Genomic DNA, 19,862 nt, shown 5'->3' with positions numbered 1-19,862 from the left:
AAAACCGCGACATGATAACAAAGATAACAAGATGAACATTACAAATTACAAATGTGTTAACGACATCTTTGAATTGTTATATATATATATATATATATATATATATATATATATATTGTATATCATCAATATAATTGTTTGTTCATTTCTTAATCTATCATAAACATGTAATTTAATCTTTCGATTTTATGTAATATATTCGATCTTACATATTATGTCATAATTAATTATAGAATAAAATTTTGTTTGTGATTTATTTATAAATATTGTCGACTTCAGCAGGCAGTAGAGATTTAATGTTGTCATATGAAAAGAAATTGCATTTATTATTATCATCATTTCTATTATTATCAATGTATATTACTTTTTAGTTAAAATATTATTTGAATCTATTGTGAGTGAACGGCAGAATTAAACGTGTACCGAACCACTGCGAATGTAGTATTCTCAACGAGGCACATGCACTGACCGGTTCCGAGAGGAACTCATAAAAGTACCAAGGCAATGTGATTCCGGGACAAGATCTCAACAAAGTGAGAGATTTAGAGAGAGAGAGAGAGATAAGTTTAAAAATATTAAAATAAATTTGTCTAGAAAAATAATAATTAAAAACGTTTTTAAAACTAAAGAATATCGACACTCGTATTTTCAATAAAGGCTGCTGAGAAACAAGACTGCTGACGGAATTCTATAATTCTTTCAATTTGTCTTCACATGTTTGGCAATTATGCTGTTTGTTGCAACGGGAGATGTAATCCCTTGAAGTAGCTTGAAGCATTACGGAGTTTCAAGGAATTGCAGGAAAGTCTCGACTTCTTGGCCGTTCCACGCATCGCGCGCGCTTTCTCACGTATACGAGTCTCCTTCTCGCGTCCCTGAAACTGGTCTCGATCGCGAGCATCAGAGTTAGGTACAAGCATTAGCGGTCGTTGGCCTTGTACGCTTTCATATGACAACGGAACGGGATATATTTTAAAACAGAAGCTCACTTGATTTCTAAAATAAGAGTTCTTTTGAATCGAACTGAAAGAACGCTCGCAATAGAGTGATGGAAAGCGCATTAGGTATCGGCATAAGAGAATAAATAGAACTATCCTTTATTTTCTCTTTCTTTCTTTTTCTATCACAGTCGAAGGGCTACAAAATACAAATATATATCTCACATCACCAACAATAGTTAGAATATATATATATATAAACTAATAAAAGTCAAATAATGATAAAATATTGTTGTAATGAAAGAAGACATTACAATTATTTTACAATTTATAAAAGAATGAACAGTGATTCTTGAGAATACGCATGATAAAATGTCCGAAGTATAATAAGATAATATATTCAATGCATGTTGCAACGTAGTATATGGACGCGTAGTACAATTTGTCATGTATGGCACGAAATAAAGTTTACAGTTATCGTCTATATTAAATAACATTCGAAAATTACTGTAAAATTATTATTTTATTAATTCAGCTTAATCTTTGTATATTTTTTTGTGTTAATCCATATCATGTTAAAGATTTCTTTTACGAGAAAAATTTTTATTAGAAAAATATTCAAATATTATCAAAAAAGAAAATAATTTAGATTATCAGAAAACATTTTTTAAGAATCGACGATATATCTCGTTTTCTTGTAAATCAATTGATAGAAAAGAAAAGATTATTATTTGAATTTTTCAAAAGGCAAATTGATTAACATCTCTCGCAATTTTAGTATTAAGCACATAGATCGGTTTACAATGTCATTGATTTTCCCCAGTTCTTATGTTCTACAGCCAGTCAATTTGATTTCTGAGAGGCTCGTTTCATTTTTGGACATGACAATATCGTTGTTGTCATATACTTACATATTGTCAAAATCGCATCTAATAATCGCCGTCGCGCAATGGTATTTCGCACTTGTTGCTCGGAGCGCAATAAACCTTGCACGATGCGATTATGTGCGAGTATATTTTGACAGAGCAAACTCATCAAGTATATATTAAGTCTATACATGAAACTTGAATGAAGCCGTATAATGTTTTGCAGGGTCTTACTGTCCACTTCGCGCGCCGACAATAGTATACATGCTTATAAATATGACTTTAAGCAGCTATTTTGTTTAGATGCAATCATGCGATATACGATAATGTAATCTAAAACACCCAAGACAAATATTTGTACCTATAACTGTTTAAAGGCGATACGAATTACGAATCGAGTTTGTCGAATCGATGTGTCTCTCGCGGACGGATTGATCGAAACAGAAGCCTCCTCGCGCGATACACGAGCTGTTGTACGTATGCCAATAGTTATTTTAATATTTTGTCATTAATGTCTATTGATTTAATGTGCAATATATAATGCGATACATAATGGGACGCGTGGTGAAAATAATCGCATTGCGTTGCAATTATCATTATATTTCGATCATATCATCAGATCGCGTCTATATCTACAAGCATAAATATTTTATATACGCGTACAGATATAAGCAATGGTTTCTAATTAATGAGAAAGCGATATTCTCTGCGCGGCGCGAGAAGCGCACGCTCTAACACTTGTTATATTTCACTCATAATTACTCGTTAAATTAAAATGAAAGGCACATGCTTACATATATACATATATATTAGCATTAGTCATTACTGCAACGTCCCTGACCAAGCGCGTTTCTTCATCAACGATGTATACGAAGATATATGAGTATTTATAAAATCCACATCTATAAAATTCACTCGATGCTTTACAACTGGTTTAAAACAATTGTGCCTGAAGAAAAAACTAGTCTGGTTGGACAAATTTTGTGAATGAATGATGATTAAAATTAACAACTCATTATTTCGGCTGGTCCAAGGACACGACATTGTATTCAAGCAAATATCCTAGGTATACGATCGTATTGGTCATGGTGTGACCGAAAGTTAATAATTAGTTACCAATATGTTTCTCATCAAAGTATTGCTACTTTCTAAACGTAGATTCTTTCGATAATTCATATACCTACTATCGTCAAAGAATATTAGATAATAGTTAAAAGAGTTTTGTATTTAAAATTAGAAAAATTCGATGAGAATCAAATTCACTATAAATTGTGTAAAATGTAATCATGGATTTATGTAGAATTTAACATAACGAGATTTTTATAAATTTTGATTTTTCATATGAAACGCATGAATTCACAATGATTTCAAGATCTCCGATAATGGTGCTTAGATTCTAAGATTTATTTAGTTTACTGTATAATCGGGTCAAATAATATGGAAGTTTCGGTGAGCACGCCACTCACCAAACGCGAGCTATAACTACCAAGTATTCTTGATTCGTTGATTTCTCCGTGAAATGACAGGTATTTCCTGCTGGTTGCGAAAGTCGCTATCAACAACGAATTCGATTACGAGAAAGCAACGAGCTGCGATGCGGCGTCTCGCAAAACGCAAAGTAAGTTTCCGTTGATTAATCGAAAGGCACATTGAACGCTGCGGCTCATTAGCAGCAGTACCGCCTTGGGATCGATGGATTTGCAAAAAATGAAGAGATCGAAAATTATTCTGTTCTTCTTCTCTTTCTATCGCTTTCATCTCTGCTTAGTTTCCGAGTGGAGGCCGGCCATCAGAAGCTACCACACTCTCGCAAGACACGATTGCCCAGCGGCATCGGTGGACGGAAGTTGTTGATCACCTGCAAAATGTCAAAGAAATAAAGGATTGGGATTATATAAAAAAGTGAGGGTGTATCGTGATGCCGAAACCTTCTCGCTTGTCGCCGAGACGGCGGTGGTCGCGGTCATTGACGTCGAAGGCGTCCTGGACGCCTAAAAATAGCTACCGTGGTGTGGTTCACGTATATCGAGCGAAAGAGAGGAAAAAAAGAGAAAAAACGTCGACTCGTTGCGACGATATGCATCTTTCGCGGCTGAAAAATGGTGATCGTGTTGTTGCAAAGGCGTTCGCCGTGTCACGTTGATTGTCAAAATTCATTTATCGAGGGAAAGGAAGCGTAAGAGAATATCGAGAGAAAGCAGTACAGGAAATTCTTAGAATGGTTTAGACAAAGGAAAGACGATAAGTTGTCTTGCGTCTTGCGATATTAGGAATTAAACGCAGATAAAAAGAAAAGGAACGTCGCGCATGAAGCGCGGAAACGAAGCGTGATAACTTTTTCTTTGAGATATTTCTCACTTACCGCCCCGTGATTCTCGTGGCAAGGGCATTCCTCACCACGTGGGAATTTTCGCAGATTGCGGAAAATGTTTAGCTGATGATGGGACACCTCGATGTACTTTTTGAACAGAATCCAAGTGACGCTCTCGTTGCACGGTGGCGTTGTCAGTGAGCCCAAGTATGTCCAATATCCATTGTCGTCTAAAGAAGAGAATCGAGATGATTTTTCATGTTTACAAAAATAAAATAAAAAGAAATTTTTAAGCCGACCAAAGCGATGCGATAAAGAGATGTACAGAAATGTGATCGTTTAAATCAGCTATAAGATGCGATTGATAAGGCATGATATATATTATTTCATTGTATATTATATAACAAATGTGTTTGTGTCGTTATTTTATCTTTTAACGTGATGTAGCATGTAATTAATTTCGAAACAATTATATCGATTATATATATAAACGGTTATATATATTAAATTTAATTTGGAAGTTAATCATGTCTGAAAATCGATATTCTTATATTAATATTTTTTTAAGTTATTGAAATATTTTTTAAGTTGTTAAAATATTTCTTTCCTTCTATTATATTCCACGTATGAATCAACACAAATAAAAATTAAAATATATCGAATAACATAAATTGAGTTAATGTCCAATAACTAGTTATATTTTGGTTTTATTTTTCTTTACTTGAAAAGTTTAATATAAAAATAATGGAAGGAAGTATATTGAAACTGGAATTACGCAATTTGATTAACGTACTGTTCTCTGAAGAAGCAAATATGCCAAATATCGTATCAATACGGATTCTTCGTTCATTTTATCTTTCGGTGTCATCGAATATTTAATAATACTTTAGAGATATTTCTTTGAAATAATATTGACAAATGATACTGACAGTATTACTTATCAAGGATAGTAAATGTAAACATCTAAGTAAAGAACTACATGCATAGAAATATTTAACATTATTTAACATACACACACACACACAGCATTAAACACATCGCTTACGATAGATAAAGTACCAATGTGCTCTAACAATAAGCGGAATTAAATTGTGATGACGTTATATACGTACTATTCATCCGGAGAGGTGGAGATATACATACATCACACAATAAAATGAAAAATTTTAATAAAGCGAATACAAAAATTTATATAACGGAATAGTTGCTCCTCATGCAGATAAATTCGTTTCTTTATATCAGAATATGAAGAAAAAGAAATTATCTACTACATCATATGCATTGTCATATCATGCCGACATTTCGTAACATGTGTTTGGTATGCAAGGTTTCGGAAAATTGGAGACTGCTTGAAAATAACCAAAGATGTAGAATAAATGCATTCGAGGCGATTTTTTTTTTTTGAGGCGTTGTTGAAAAGTGAGAGTCCCACGCTCGAGCGCGCAGCTTCTCAAATCTCTCTCTCTCTCTCTCATTTTCTTGCACGAAGTAGTCCAAGGCGATACAAACCTTGGAAATCCCATTTGTTCTCGTGGCGTGGTATGATTCGGTCGGCCCAGCGCATGCACGGATTCACGCATCTCTGCGTGCCAGCCCGTCCACTGCGCACTATGCATGTTGTGCACGATACGAGGCGAGAGAGTACAGAGTATATGCGAGAGAAACTTTATTAGTTAATGCTTTAATAGAAAAGCATACGCCAGGCAATTATTAAAGATAAACGTTAAAGACGGAAATTTTCGTCGGAAACGACACGATGATTCTATTGGCTTTGGTACCGTTGGTATTTGGTCTAATTTGGCTACACTTTGGAATCAGAATTGCATACAATACGTATACATATATTTATTTATAATATATGTATTAATATATTGTATAATAATATATATTAAAAATGATATATGTATACATCTACACACACACACACACACACACACACACACACACACACACACACACACACACACACACACACACATTCAGTTAATTAAAAACAAGATTAAACATTTTCAACATTATTATTGTTAGTTTCGTAGCCAGGTTTCTTGTTCGAATTAATTAATCTGCATAGGACTATTACAAAGTAGGACCGATCTGATTGGCTTATACAAACAGGTTTTAGTAAATGAATTTTACAGGAGAAACAACAAGGACATGGATCACGGACGCTATAAATCACGAATAGATAGACTGTTTGATCAAAGGGACAATCATCAAATTACCTAGGGTCGATCGATGATAACTTACTATTATTCGATCGATGATAACTTACCAGGAAGAAGTTTACCAGGGTCAATAGGTTCCGTAATTTCCACAACCTCGTCCTTGTGCGAGACGTATGGCAACAATCGCGCGATCTTGTCCATTTCTTCGTGAGTCTTGCCGACCTACAAGCAGATCTTTCGGTTTCTTTCCTTTCTGATATAATAATGTGCGATTTCACAAGGCCGAGACATAATTAAACAGCTAGAATTAATGAATTTTTTTCCAATTAAATCTTTCGACCAGCAAAAGACTATCACATATTCTAGATCTATATTTGATACACATTTGATATACATTTGATTTATGCTCCATAAATGCTTTTTTGTAAAATAGTTTTGCAAGAACATGTAAGTCGATAAAAAGCTTAAGAGTTTATCGCGGAATTATAATAGATTTCCTTATCAAATATTTTTAAGTAGCGACTGTAATGATCGCAAAATAATGATTTAAAAAGCAAATAAGGCGCGATAAAATTGCTCGACATTGAGCCGATATTCATTATGTAATGATATTTTTAAACTTGTCTGTCGCATTGTCACCGTTGCACGTGGCGCATAAATTTTCTTCGATACATGTGTTCCCTGCATTCTCTTACGCGACTTTATTGTATCTCGAAACTATGCATCGTTACGTAAGAAATAATCATGGTGCACTTCGTGAGAAAAGCTAGCTTCACGAGTCTTTCTGCTCTTCGAGATTTATCGCATCTGATCTCATAATAATGTCTCATCTCCTGTCAGCGAAAGATGACGTATCATTTGCGCTTATATGGAATTTTGCGCAATTGCGCGATCGTCGCGATCGTCGCGATCGTTGCGTTCTTCATGATATCGCGAGCCGCGTAACTGCAACCTAAATAGATACTATTAGATACAAAATGCTGTGCCAAGCGGAAGAGGGTAATCGCTGTTGCACGCGATCAAGGTATTCTTTTGCTACGAAATGAATACAAACGACAGCGTCGCATACGCGTCTAACGAAAACATACATACAAACGTGCATTTACATGTCTCGTTTTAAGCTCGATACGTGTTACGACAATGACGACGATGATGACGAATTATGTCTGCGTCTCACGTTTATATAATCAACCGTTCGGCGATGATCGGTGGTGGCACCTCCACATCTCCACATGGATTCCGCTTGTGCAGCTAATGTCTTATGTAAAAAGCTTAAGTGACTATAGATAGTCACGGCTCGACGAAATATAAGCGAATTAGAATCCCGAATAGAGATGGCTTCCGCAGACTTGTATAAAAATGCACGGTAAATGATTATATAAAGATTTAACAAATCAGCAAATTATATGAGACGTCGTTTTTAATAATTATTTTAATGTGGCACGCATTTCCATTACTGAAATATTATTGTGCTACAAACCTTAAGGAAGACTCCCAGAACGGCCAGACCGTCAGAAGCTTTCGCGGCTTCAGCGAAAGTTTTGTACTTGCTGGTGTTCCAATGCACAAGATGTAGCTGAAAGCAACGGTACTCTCCAATGAATCTAAATCATTGTGTATTAAGTCTAATAGCGGGCAATCAGGGAGGAGCGAAACGAAACACTGGAGTTAACAAGTACTTTATCTCTTCGAACTGCCAATTAAGATATATTATTTGCTATATTTATACCATTGAGGACGTTTGATAATTATCAATAATGTCTCGTTTGAATTATCCATATTTCTCAGCCTTAATCGTTCGTCGCTGCCTAGAATGCTCTTCTTGATCGCGATCGACGTCACGCGAACGGCAAAGAAACTTCGGCATCAATAATTGATAATTGCGTTTGACGAGTGGAGGAATTATATAATCGATGTGGTAACTAGACGTTGAAATCTCAAATCAGATATCCGCGCATCCGATCGACCTAGTTTTCCAGATATGGGATTATCATGGGAGATATCATCATTTATATTGTTGATCATTTATATTGATCATCATATCATTTATATTGTTGTATAAAGTCTCGCGATGAAGCTAACGTCTCGGGACGGAAAGACCGAAGCGGAAAGACCGCTTCGAAGGAAGAGAGAACGTGCGCAGCGTTCGAATATAAACTCGTTGCGACTGCCAATTGATTCGCTAATGCGCTGGAAACTCGGGTCGTTTAATTAACATTAGGTTTGGGTCAGAAAGTCGCCGATTATGCGATGCGTTTGTTTCCAAGAGAAGCCGCGCGTACTTGATTTCGTATTCAAAAATAATATGCATCTTAGACATTTTCTTGCTTAGCGATCATTTACACATGCTTTACTACATGTATCATATATGACGAAGAAATTTTCCGTGCATTGAAGAATCATTGATATTTTCTCGAACGACAGCGGGGTTAAGCTGAAATTATTTATGAAAGATTACAGACCTTATCGCAGCGTAGATGATTGCATAATCGATTTAATCGCAAGTCAAGTAAACAAATGTATTTTGCAATCGCAAAATAAGCGAGCAAGAAGAGCATCCAACGAGAAGTGAGTTTCCGAGAAAATTCTCACCATAGACAGGTCTATCCTGGAATTGTGTCAGAAAATGTGTTCAGGAAATATGCAATTTTCCGGTTAATTATTGGCATCCTTTTCAATCCGTGAGTGGCCATTTCTCGCCTTTGAGAATTCTTTCGTCGAATTCTTACGCGAATGAACGCACAACTTGTTACGATAGTAACAGCTATTATTTGCGCATGCAGTTTTGACAATAATGCCCATTATCATTACCACTATGCGCGCATTTGTTATTTTTTTCCTTATTCGTTAACCGTTATGCGGCTTTGTAGGCCGCAGCTGCTCAAGCATAAAAATATCTTTGACACATCGTTTGACACAGCATTCTCAATGCAACATGACGATAATAGCGCATTATTTACGAGACGAATGATATCCGCGTAATTATATGCATATAAATGTACATCTGTTTATAATTAGCGTCTGTATCTGTATATTCCAGTAAAGTTATTTTAAGTATTTTAAAATATTTTATTTATACTTGCAGCAAAGTCATTTTTCTTACATCACTCCATATATTTGCGGACGGCTAATAGCTAAGGCTAGAGCTTTGGTTTATCCTCGGTAAAATGATCGTGCTAATAAATCGCGCACGGCTATTCTCGGATAAGGCCGATACCGCCATAAGCTCCTCTGCGGATAATCGCAAACAGAATGAATCATATTCTTAATACGACTGGATTACTAACGAGCTACTTCGATTGCCAAGTAAATTAACATTACATACATATAATTACATTATCGCTTGTCGTTTTAGTTATTAAAATTTAATTAGGCGAGAGAGTGAATTCCAAGCACGGGTTTAAATTCAATCACATATCTTTTAAGCCTTTTAAGAAGTGATATCTTACCTCTCCAGCGAAAGCTTGTCCATCCACTGTATGTTCAGATCCTCTGGAATCGCTGCATCCCCAGTGACAGTGATATTGTTCCAGCTTGTAGACATCGTCCATCAGCGGTCCACCACTTAAAACTGTCACACAATAATAACACAAATCAAAATTCCTATAAATGTGAGACGTGTAGGCAATATTATGTACGTGTACGTGTGGCAATATTGTGATATAAAATGCAACTGAATGGATAAACCTCTAAATTAGGTCCACATGACGTAGAAATTTCCAAAGTACGCTCTTATAAAGTATTATGAACGTGTTATGACGAATGTAACACTAGCTGTCGCTTTACAGGATACGCTTGATTAACTAAATTATATGGACGAGAGCTACAACGAGAGAAGATCATCGCATTTGTGCCGCGTGATTCATTTGCGTCGCGACGCATTTATTATTTTGTCTCGTCTCTATTTCGACTGTGATAAATTGTTTGAGAAATTTGGTGCGCCAAGTCTACGTTCTTGCGCAATTTTCCAAACTATGTGACTCTAAAATTATTTATTGTAACACAACAAGGAGCGAAGAAAATTTTCATGAGATGTTTGTGCGTTTCAAAACTTATTCTGAATTTTTATAATAAACGAAAAAAAATGTGTTTTGTTACAAGAACCCTTTTTTTTCTTTTTATAAGTTATCGACATTTATTCTCTTATCAATTTTTTTTCAGTAAAACGTAACAATTTTGATAATATTGATAATATTGATGATTTTCGTATGCTATATACCGCTTAAAAAGCCTCCTCGTATGATGAGTGCCTGAGAAGTGACATTGGGTCACGATGTTTATCACGACACTATTATCTATTGTTTTGTGTCGCATATCGCCATCACATAGTGCGCTGCTCCGCTTCGTGCCACATATGAATGCACATAATACACCACGGTACGGTCGTCCTCATTTCAAATACGCCTCGTGCACTCGACGAAGGTAAAAGCCCTCCCTATAAGTGGCACGAAGTCGGCAGTGAAACCCTCATAACGATATATACGATCGGGCGCTCGCGCGAAAATTCGCTCTCCGTTTCGCAGCATGTAATCTCGGAATACATAACACCGTGACAAAACAAATCGCATCGCGTTCGTTTCTTACGTAAGGTGTGCATGATGCACGAAATTAATAAAAAGTATTATGTAACTTATTCGTGCGGAGATAGAACGCCTTTATACAGCTTGCTCCAAAAGCTGCGAACAAACAAAGCGTACGCGCGTTCAATGCCGCTGTCAACGTTAATGTTTATAGAAGTACGCTTAAGATGGAATGCGAAATATCGGGTATCGGGCGAACACAAAATCTAAAATTATACTAGATCACCATCTCCGGATGGACGAGCGGCGCTACACGCCGATCTCGCAACGTACCTCGCTTGCAGGTACCTCATCTGCAATTCAAAGTTTCGATTGCAATTACAATTTTAGGTTTTTTCCTTCTCGAGAGAAAAACAGTTCTTTCGCTCTTGTATTTATGCTTGTATTTATGCTAAACGTTTTGCGTCATCTTGTTATTATATCGTCGTTAAATATTATTCAATCATGATACTCTTTGAATTTTTGAAGTTCTCATATGTGACAATGAGATGGGTCACGATAAAATAATATATAAATTAATGATTTGTTATCATTATTCCTTTGTTATTAGATATGTTTGTTTATGGCATCCCTGATTCAATTGTTAGAAACGATTTTATCAATTCGAATTGAATATCAATTTGAATTTAGGATGTATGATTACGACTCTCTTCTCGTTTAATTAAATTTTTATATTTTGGACAACCGTAAGGCGCTTCTAATTTATATACGGAATATGACATGTCACAAGAGCAAGAGCGTTTTATTTTCGGACTAATTCTTGTTGATTGTTTTTCGCACGTCTGAAGATGACACACATTGACAATAAAGGTCAAAACGTTTGCGTTATGAATATGAATTTTTCTATAAACAGTAATATCTGTCAAAATATATTTATAAAATATATATTTAGCATCGTCATCTAGCTTTGGCTCAAATGGTCCTTTTTTTACATTCTCAATATATAAATTTTTATTTACATAGAAATGAAAAGAAGAAGGTACATTTAATAAAATATAGAAAATAATAAAATAAAGAAAAGGGATATTTTAAATAAAGTGTGATACGTACACGTGTCCTCGCCATCGGTATCCACCCGCCAGCAATAACCAGGATTGACCAGTTTCCGAGATGCTGTAGAGGGATATTTCCAACGCAGAGGCTTGCTGCTTAGAGCCTCATGATCGGATTCTGCCCGTTTAGTCTCGATGTTCACCGGACTCTGTCTAGAGCCAGCTGCCATGGGAAATTTCGTCATCCACGTGCTGGGTCCTGCAACATATATATATACACACGCGAAAATAAAAAAAAGAGAAATTTATGTCATGTTGGTTAGTTGGTTATTCAGATGAGATCGGTTTCGTAAACGAAGAGAATTTCGACGAATCTATCGTGATAATAAGAATTAATAGAAATAAAGTAAAATAATCATCTGCTTTTCCAGGCTTAAAATTGACACGCAAATATGATTTTGCACTAGGAATGAATGACACGTGCACCATAATAACAAGATAGTACTCGCTCGATGATATAAATTCGTTCAAGTAAATTAAGAAAAGTCGTAAGCTAAGTTATAAGTACAAAACAAACTCTTTATCATGATGCACGTAACGTGTTGATAATTCAAAATTGAATTGAATTGACTCAAGTTCATACTTATCGACAGTCCAATCTACATGGACTACATTTAATCACTCTAAAGTTTATTTCTTCACGCAGACGTGAAAAATACAAATAAATTTTACAGAAGTAATAACTTTTATTGATAATAATTATAATGCATTAGTGAAACGATAAGCAATTTGAAGACGAAAACCAAACTATATATATAAAACTATATATATAATTATACATTTAATATTGTACATATAGAATCAACTTCGACAACAGACAAAAACTGAGTAAGCATATTATTCTTAATAATCGCGTGTATTTCTTATCTCGCAATGTGCGTCACGTGTCGACACATTAATCTTTTTTTATCGGAGCACGTGATCCCAATGTCATTTACGTTGTAATTAGATGTCGAATGTATCATTCTATCGTGAAAAAAATGCTAACAAAAATTAATGTTGCATTACATATGTATCGAACGAGCATCGGTTCGTGTCAATTGATTTTAACGCACAAGTACGGGATTTGTGATATTTAAATTATCGCTGGTTTTCATAAGATCGTATTTAATTATAAAATTACTACGTGATGCAATGTGCACAATGAACGTGCATTCATGCACATCGCGTCTCGCTCGATTCGAAATTGCGATTCGAAGTCGATCGATAAAACTTAATTAAATTTGCGAAATTAAGTTAATTATGATGATATTCATTATATAAGTACATATTTATATATGCAGATCAAATGCGAAATTATATTCTGAGAGAAAGTTAAGAAGATTTATATTTAAGTTATCTAAATCTAAAAATAAAATCAATATTATAAAGAAAAAATAATATTTTAAAACTTTTGTTAAAATATTATATTATTATATGACGATAATATAATAATATATTGTATTCATAATATAATAAAAGAATTTTTTATCGCAGATATTATTATTTAGATACATAATAAATTATATTGTGTGTGTGTGTGTGTGTGTGTGTGTGATTACACACACACACACACACACACACACACACACACACACACACACACACATATATAGTTGTTAATAAAATATTAACATATACTGATCACAATAGCAGTTTCAATAAATTTGAGCAAATCTCTATATGATATTCACATAATCGTCCATAAAATTGAAAGCGTGGAGTTTCACGAACTGAGACGAATCATTAGTCATTCGCGGAGCGTAAGAACGTAAGAAATCCGTCCACGGCATTGAAACTGATATCACGTGAATTCCCATTGAAGGATAGCTTCGTAATAATAATAATAAAACAGTCGTTTATCTAGTTCGAATCGAAAAGCGATAACGATAAGCATTAACATCTTTTCCCATTTAATTTATTCTAGATAGTCTTAGTTCGTGCATTCGAATTATCTGGAAATTATCTTTTCCCATTTAATTTATTATTCTCAAAAATACTCAATTATGATTAATCAGTTTGTTTATTGTCTAGTTTCACGGACTTACTCTTATATAATGCTAAAATTGCTTTGTATTTTAAACGATTAACAAAAAAAAATTACTTAAAATCTAAAATTACTAAAATCAAGATCATAAATTCTTTATTTGAGTATAAAAGATTGATTAAGATATAATTGTAATAATTAATATAAACGATAATATAATTAACAATTAATATAAATGATGAAAAATTACAGCGACATCAAAATGTTAAAGAAAGATCATGACGACTGATATTGTCAATCGACCTGATAGCTTGAATTCTTGTCACTTTCCGCAAAACAGATAAGAACAATTGATGCTTATTTGAAAATTTGTTCGATCTCTTGCGACATAGTGATTCAACGAAAATATTGTAAAGCTGAATATAAGTTCCGATTAAAATAAAATCGTGAATACATTTAGCAAATATTTTCCTCTCTCCCAATATAATAATCCTTTCGTGCCAATCAAGAAGTTAAGATTAATACATCTAGATTAATACGTCTCTCACACAAACATGTGCGCGTTTCCCACCTATGGATTATTAATGTTGTAATCCTGAGATTACTAGCCATCATTATCATAGACTCAATATTACGTTATATTACGTTATAAAAATGGACAAGTGTGGCAAAATACGACAAGACTCTATCATTTAATGATAGAGTCCTGTCGTATTTTGCCACACTTGTCCTTCTGCGGTACGTTGCGCGATATTTTGATATCTCTATCGTGAAATTTCTCTTTTCATTACATTTTATTTATATCCTTAATGCGCATCGTGTGTTATATTAGATAGCAAAAAATTCTTAATCAATATTCACGTATCGTGGATCAAAAGCCTGCGACATACATCGATCTTTTGAATAGCGACTCACGGGTGAATATTAATGCCCTTTAAAATACAGTATATACAGTACATATTTAATCGTTCGGGAAAGAAAAGAATGAGAAAAAAAACACAAGCCGTTGGTAGAAACAAATACAATATGCAAATAAATTACGTGCGTACGTAAGTTTCACCTGTGTGTGCATAATAAGCGTATATCTAGAATGGCAATCGTCAGTCGACGAGCAATTTGCAAGTTAATCGTCGCGAACGAAGGAGAGACCGCGTGACTGTTCTCGCGAGAGAGAAGATTTCTCCATCCCAATTCTCCGATTGTTGACTGAAAACTTTCTTTCACACCTGGTGAAATGGCTCGCCGATATTTCCATACGCACAACGCGATATTTGTAGCCTAAATGAAAGATATGATTTACACGATCGTGAAATATCATCATATCTCGCACACGTAGTCTGCGGAGTATTTTTCATGAAAGACGAAACGCGAGAGGCGGTCTCGTGGATTAGGTCCTATAAATGAAATAAAATAAGTACTCGCGTCCCTCGCACGCGAAGAGTTCACTGAGTCTATAAAAATTTTATAAATCACGACCGTAGGCGTTAAAACTTGGCGTTACTCGAGGAAAAATAGAATTCCTTTTTTAGAATTCCTGAACATAGAATAAAAGTACATTTTATTTTTATTCCGGATAAATCACGAAATTGAAATTATATTTGCCTCGGCAACAACCTAAATCGATAGGAAGCACTGCGATAGTGCGCGGCGTATGAGCATATAATACACGAATTACAATCGAAAGGAATATCTTGTCATCACTTTTCGTTAATCTTTCAACGTCTTGATCCTCTTTATCTGCTCTAAAAAAGATCACTTAGACTTCGACTTGATTACGATATGCTTTATCGTGTCAGTTTTTAATTCCTAGTTGTTACGTAATCTTCTTAGATCAGTCATATTGTTAGCTCATACGTGTATCATTTACATTTATTTTATATATATGCTAATTAAACTGAAATAGAATATCTACCTTCTTTAGTCACTTATAAGCGCAATCAGAATCGGCATTCCGGTACTTGTTAAGCGAATGGATGGAATACGCAAATAAGAGATTGAGCGTTACGAGATTTCGTGCTTCGGAACGTTGGCCTCGATTACTCAAAATCCGAATTAATTCACATAAGCGTACTATCATTTTCGACGCCGGCGTTTTAAAAGACATTTTAAAACAGAAAATTATAATGTAATCTAATGTATATCTAATGTATATCTAAAATAAAATTAGAGTCAAGGATATATATTTTACACGTGAAATGATCGTTGAGCGTCGACCGGACTATTCAAAATTCATCCGAGATAAATCTTAGGAAAACAATCCCACTTTGCGCGCGCAATGGCAACTCGCAATTATGTTAACAATCCGCATCATTCGGAATGACGGATTCTTCCAAAATAATTTGATGAACGACCGAATGCATCGATCAATTTCAAGCGAACAAGTGTCTCGCAGTCAAGCCGCGCCGAACCGAACCACGCGCGTTTAAACGAGTCAAAACGACTTAATCATCCCTCTCTACGAGATTTCATCGTCTCGTTTTGGCAGTGGGCCGATTCCCGAGAATCCGATAACGTGTTGGATTGCGAATCTTCTGGTGCGCTTCAGCTGCCGCACGCTCGGCGTTAACAATCAGCTGAAAGATAGCGCTGACAAATTGACTCGAGATTAAGGGCGTTTCGGGGGCATGCACGGCAACCCCGGTAGCGGAACAAAGTGAAACTGGGTCTGCGACCCCCCGGCTTTCGTGTGCGAGCGGCCGTTCGTGTGGGATTACAGGTGCATCGGCCTACAGCACTACGGAAGAAAACTATTGATTTTCATTTACCTCGCCGGAGTCGTGCCCCACGTTCCACGAGGGTTGCGAGGAAAGAAGCACCTCTCTCGGTCGCTTGGCACGGCCCGCTCGCCCTGCATTCGTGTAGGAAGACAATGGCCCGAGGTCAGTGAGCCTGCGGTGCCATCCGGAAACCGAGACGAAAATTGAGCGGACAGGAATTTAGAAGAAAGAGAGAAAAAGGATAGAGGGGCACGGAAGAGAGGGAGGGGGGGGAGCGAGACACGAAACGAACGATTCTCTCTGAAAGATCTCTCTTAAATTTCAATATTTTTGTTTCATTTTGAATCGCACGTGCAGACAATTGATGTTTAACATATGTATATGATCGCATTTTGATGCGCGTATGCATTAATTGAAACTAAACGAATGACTTAAGAGTCTAAAATATTGTCTATATTATTTGAGTAAATTGATATTTATGAAAATTATTAAAGTTAACGAATAGCATTTGTGAAAAATCAATCAAGATATCTTTAAAAGTTGTGGAAGCGTCTGTTGAAAGGTTTCTAGTAAGATATTATTATTTGAAAAATTAAGGTTTCCGCAGAGATCGATAATTCTAGAAGAGAAAAACAAACAGACGCCAAGCCGTTATGTCAGATGCCAAGTCTTCTCAAGATTTCAATTCAAAAAGGAAAAACTTTGAGGAAAAGAGAAAGAGATTTACACGTGTTGGCAATTTTGTATCACCGTTGCATTTAATAGAGCTTGAAAAAGTATGTGCTTTTACAGCTGAAATGAAAAAGTTGACGAGCCCAACTTTTCAGTGTTATATTGAGAGAGGAAAAAAGAGAAAAAAAAAAGAAACAAAGAAAGTAATTTCATCATTATAAAAGGAAAAAGAGAAAATCTTAGTGAAGTCAAGTTTAATCAATGCGTCTCGAAGAAATCAATTACAAACTTTTAACTTTTAACTTTAATTTATACACGCCCGTTTTTATCTAAAACGCGCTCTTGATCATCCTAACGTATCTTTTCACATACAATATTTCTCAGGGAAGAATTCTGATTTGCAACGAAATCAGCACATGCCTTCTTCGTAGCGAGCGAAGAATTCAATTAACCGTCGCGATAGGAGTTATCACGAATGCGTCCGTTCGCCGTAGTTAATCTAAAAGCTCAGCGACTGCTAGCAGTGATTGTAACATTAAGCACAGAAATATCCCAGTTAAATGCATATTGAATGCACGCCGATTGACAAAGTGGCTAATCAATAATTTCGATGCGTGCTTATCAGAAGTGACGTACGAGGAAAGCGGGTAGCAAGTACCTGTGCGATTTACAGGAAAATCGTCGACATACAATTACGATCACGGCCCGAAAGTTATAATTACTTGAGAGTTACAATTTCCTCCACATTTCTTTTATTCATTTTTCCTCGGAAAAATAATTTTTGTCTAGATTTAGAATACACGCGATATTCACTTGTGATTTAGATTCGCAATTAAAATTTCAAGAGTGACACCGGACGCACTCTGATAAAGGCGCAATTGCGACGCAAATTCGAGTTTACACACAATATTAATCCGTTGTGCACTCCACTCCGTACGAGCGGAGTGTACATTTCCGAGGAATAGAGATATTTCTTTTTCTTTTACCGTTCTGAAAGTAATCCCATTCGTCCTTGGAAGCCATCTTCTCGTCCAGTTTGGCTCGGAAATCTACGGGAAATTCAGATCTGCGAAGTTGAGATCTGAGTAGTAGAGTTTGCAGCTGCTCTTGCCTAATTACGGCAGAACCGTTTGCAAACGACGTACGAGCACCCGCGTGCCGTGATCGTCGCGTCGATACGTGATGGCTTAAGATCGTTTCAACGATCACACGTTCAAATCCCACGATATTTACGACGAAGCGATTTTCCGATATCGCAAAAATCACGGGTTATGAGAAGCTTCGGAGTGAAACTTGAAAAGAAGAGCTCCGGTTAAAGTTTCACGAGTGCGTCGCGTTTCTTTCAAGTGCGATGCTTTCCCCGTTGTTGTCGAGTTTCTTGTCTTTGTTTGCCTACACGATTGGGAAAGCAATCAGCAAGCTACGCGTTCTACTCCAACGACGGTAATACCGGCCGGCGCATTGGCACCGCTTTATATCGCGCGCGGTCACGTGACAGTTGGACATCCCAGCCGCGCATGCGCCGGTAAATATTTACACGTGCGCGTCCGCTACGCGTGCACATGTACATGGAGTGGCGCAAGCGATAGATCGATGATCGATAAATAATAATTACTATGTTTTCTTTACATCTCTTTTTCAATTTCGCTTTTAAATATTAAATAAATTTCCTTTTAATTTGAAATATGTTTATAGGATAGAATTTACTGTTTCTGTATGTATGACTTTATTCCTTGAAGTTGAGAGAAATCGAAAGCAGAAATATTTTTTTATTACAGATGAATAAAGCATTAAAATTAATGCCAAATTATATTTCATATGATTATTAAAAATTACATTAAAGATATTATGTCAATTTTATCTTTAATTTTATTTAATGAATAAAATCTCTTGCACTTATTTGATGTTATTATTTCCAAATTCGTGCCTATTGATTTAACTTATAACTCGGATGACTTTTTTTGATGTAAATCAATTTAATCGTTTTAATTTATTACGTCTTAAGTATAATTTATTTATTTATATTTATTATTTATTTATATTTTATATGTAAACAGAATTTTCATTTTTATTTATAAATGATTATAAACTGAGATATGTTTTAAATATAACATAACAATTTTTAATTATTAGAAGTTAAAAATTCATATTTTAAAAAACATTTTAAAAATAATTCCTTTACGTAATGTTTTAATTAATAAATGCAAGTAGCTTGTAAATATTGAATCAATTTGACTCATGCGCGAGTATTTATGGATTAATAATAATAAAATGTGATCTTTTTTCTAATCCTTTTTTGAAGAAATGTATCTTTCAATTACTTTTATGTGAAATCAATGATAAAACGATTGACGATTTGTTGTTTATATTTATATTAAATTTTTTGGAAAAGATATTTAGCTAACAAAGAAACTTTAAAATATATGATTTCGAATTACTTCTTCGAAATAAAAATATTTACCTGCCCTGTATTTTTTGCAAATAATGAGGAATAATTCTCAAGAGGTATATAATTCTTGAGAGATATACACATTTTTATTATTTATAGATGTCCCAGAAATGTTACGTCATGTCGTATGATACGTTATTTCAATT

General features: G+C 35.2%; 1 protein-coding gene across 3 annotated transcripts; it reads right to left on the bottom strand.

The window, feature by feature from the left end:
* Window positions 1-1,081: 1,081 nt before the first annotated feature.
* CAH1 (carbonic anhydrase 1) lies at window positions 1,082-18,723 on the bottom strand. Of its 3 annotated transcripts, XM_089080667.1 has the most exons (9): window positions 18,254-18,723; window positions 16,644-16,767; window positions 11,911-12,111; window positions 9,730-9,851; window positions 7,761-7,856; window positions 6,388-6,502; window positions 5,625-5,723; window positions 4,167-4,345; window positions 1,082-3,662 (listed from the first exon to the last, which is right to left on the bottom strand). In XM_089080667.1, the coding sequence occupies exons 3-9, from the start codon at window positions 12,095-12,097 to the stop codon at window positions 3,594-3,596; spliced, it is 867 nt and encodes a 288-aa protein (XP_088936793.1). In that variant the 5' UTR covers window positions 12,098-12,111; window positions 16,644-16,767; window positions 18,254-18,723; the 3' UTR covers window positions 1,082-3,593. The 3 variants fall into 3 exon arrangements, with proteins under 3 accessions (XP_088936793.1, XP_088936792.1, XP_011637070.2); XM_089080666.1 differs by lacking the exon at window positions 16,644-16,767; XM_011638768.2 differs by lacking the exons at window positions 5,625-5,723; window positions 16,644-16,767.
* Between the last annotated feature and the right edge of the window lie 1,139 nt (window positions 18,724-19,862).

Source organism: Pogonomyrmex barbatus, unplaced genomic scaffold (assembly GCF_055798465.1).
Source record: "Pogonomyrmex barbatus isolate J1 unplaced genomic scaffold, ASM5579846v1 scaffold4, whole genome shotgun sequence".
Classification (NCBI taxonomy): Eukaryota; Metazoa; Arthropoda; class Insecta; order Hymenoptera; family Formicidae; genus Pogonomyrmex; species Pogonomyrmex barbatus.
Note: the sequence above shows the minus strand (reverse complement) of the source record. Positions and strands in the feature narration are given on the sequence as shown.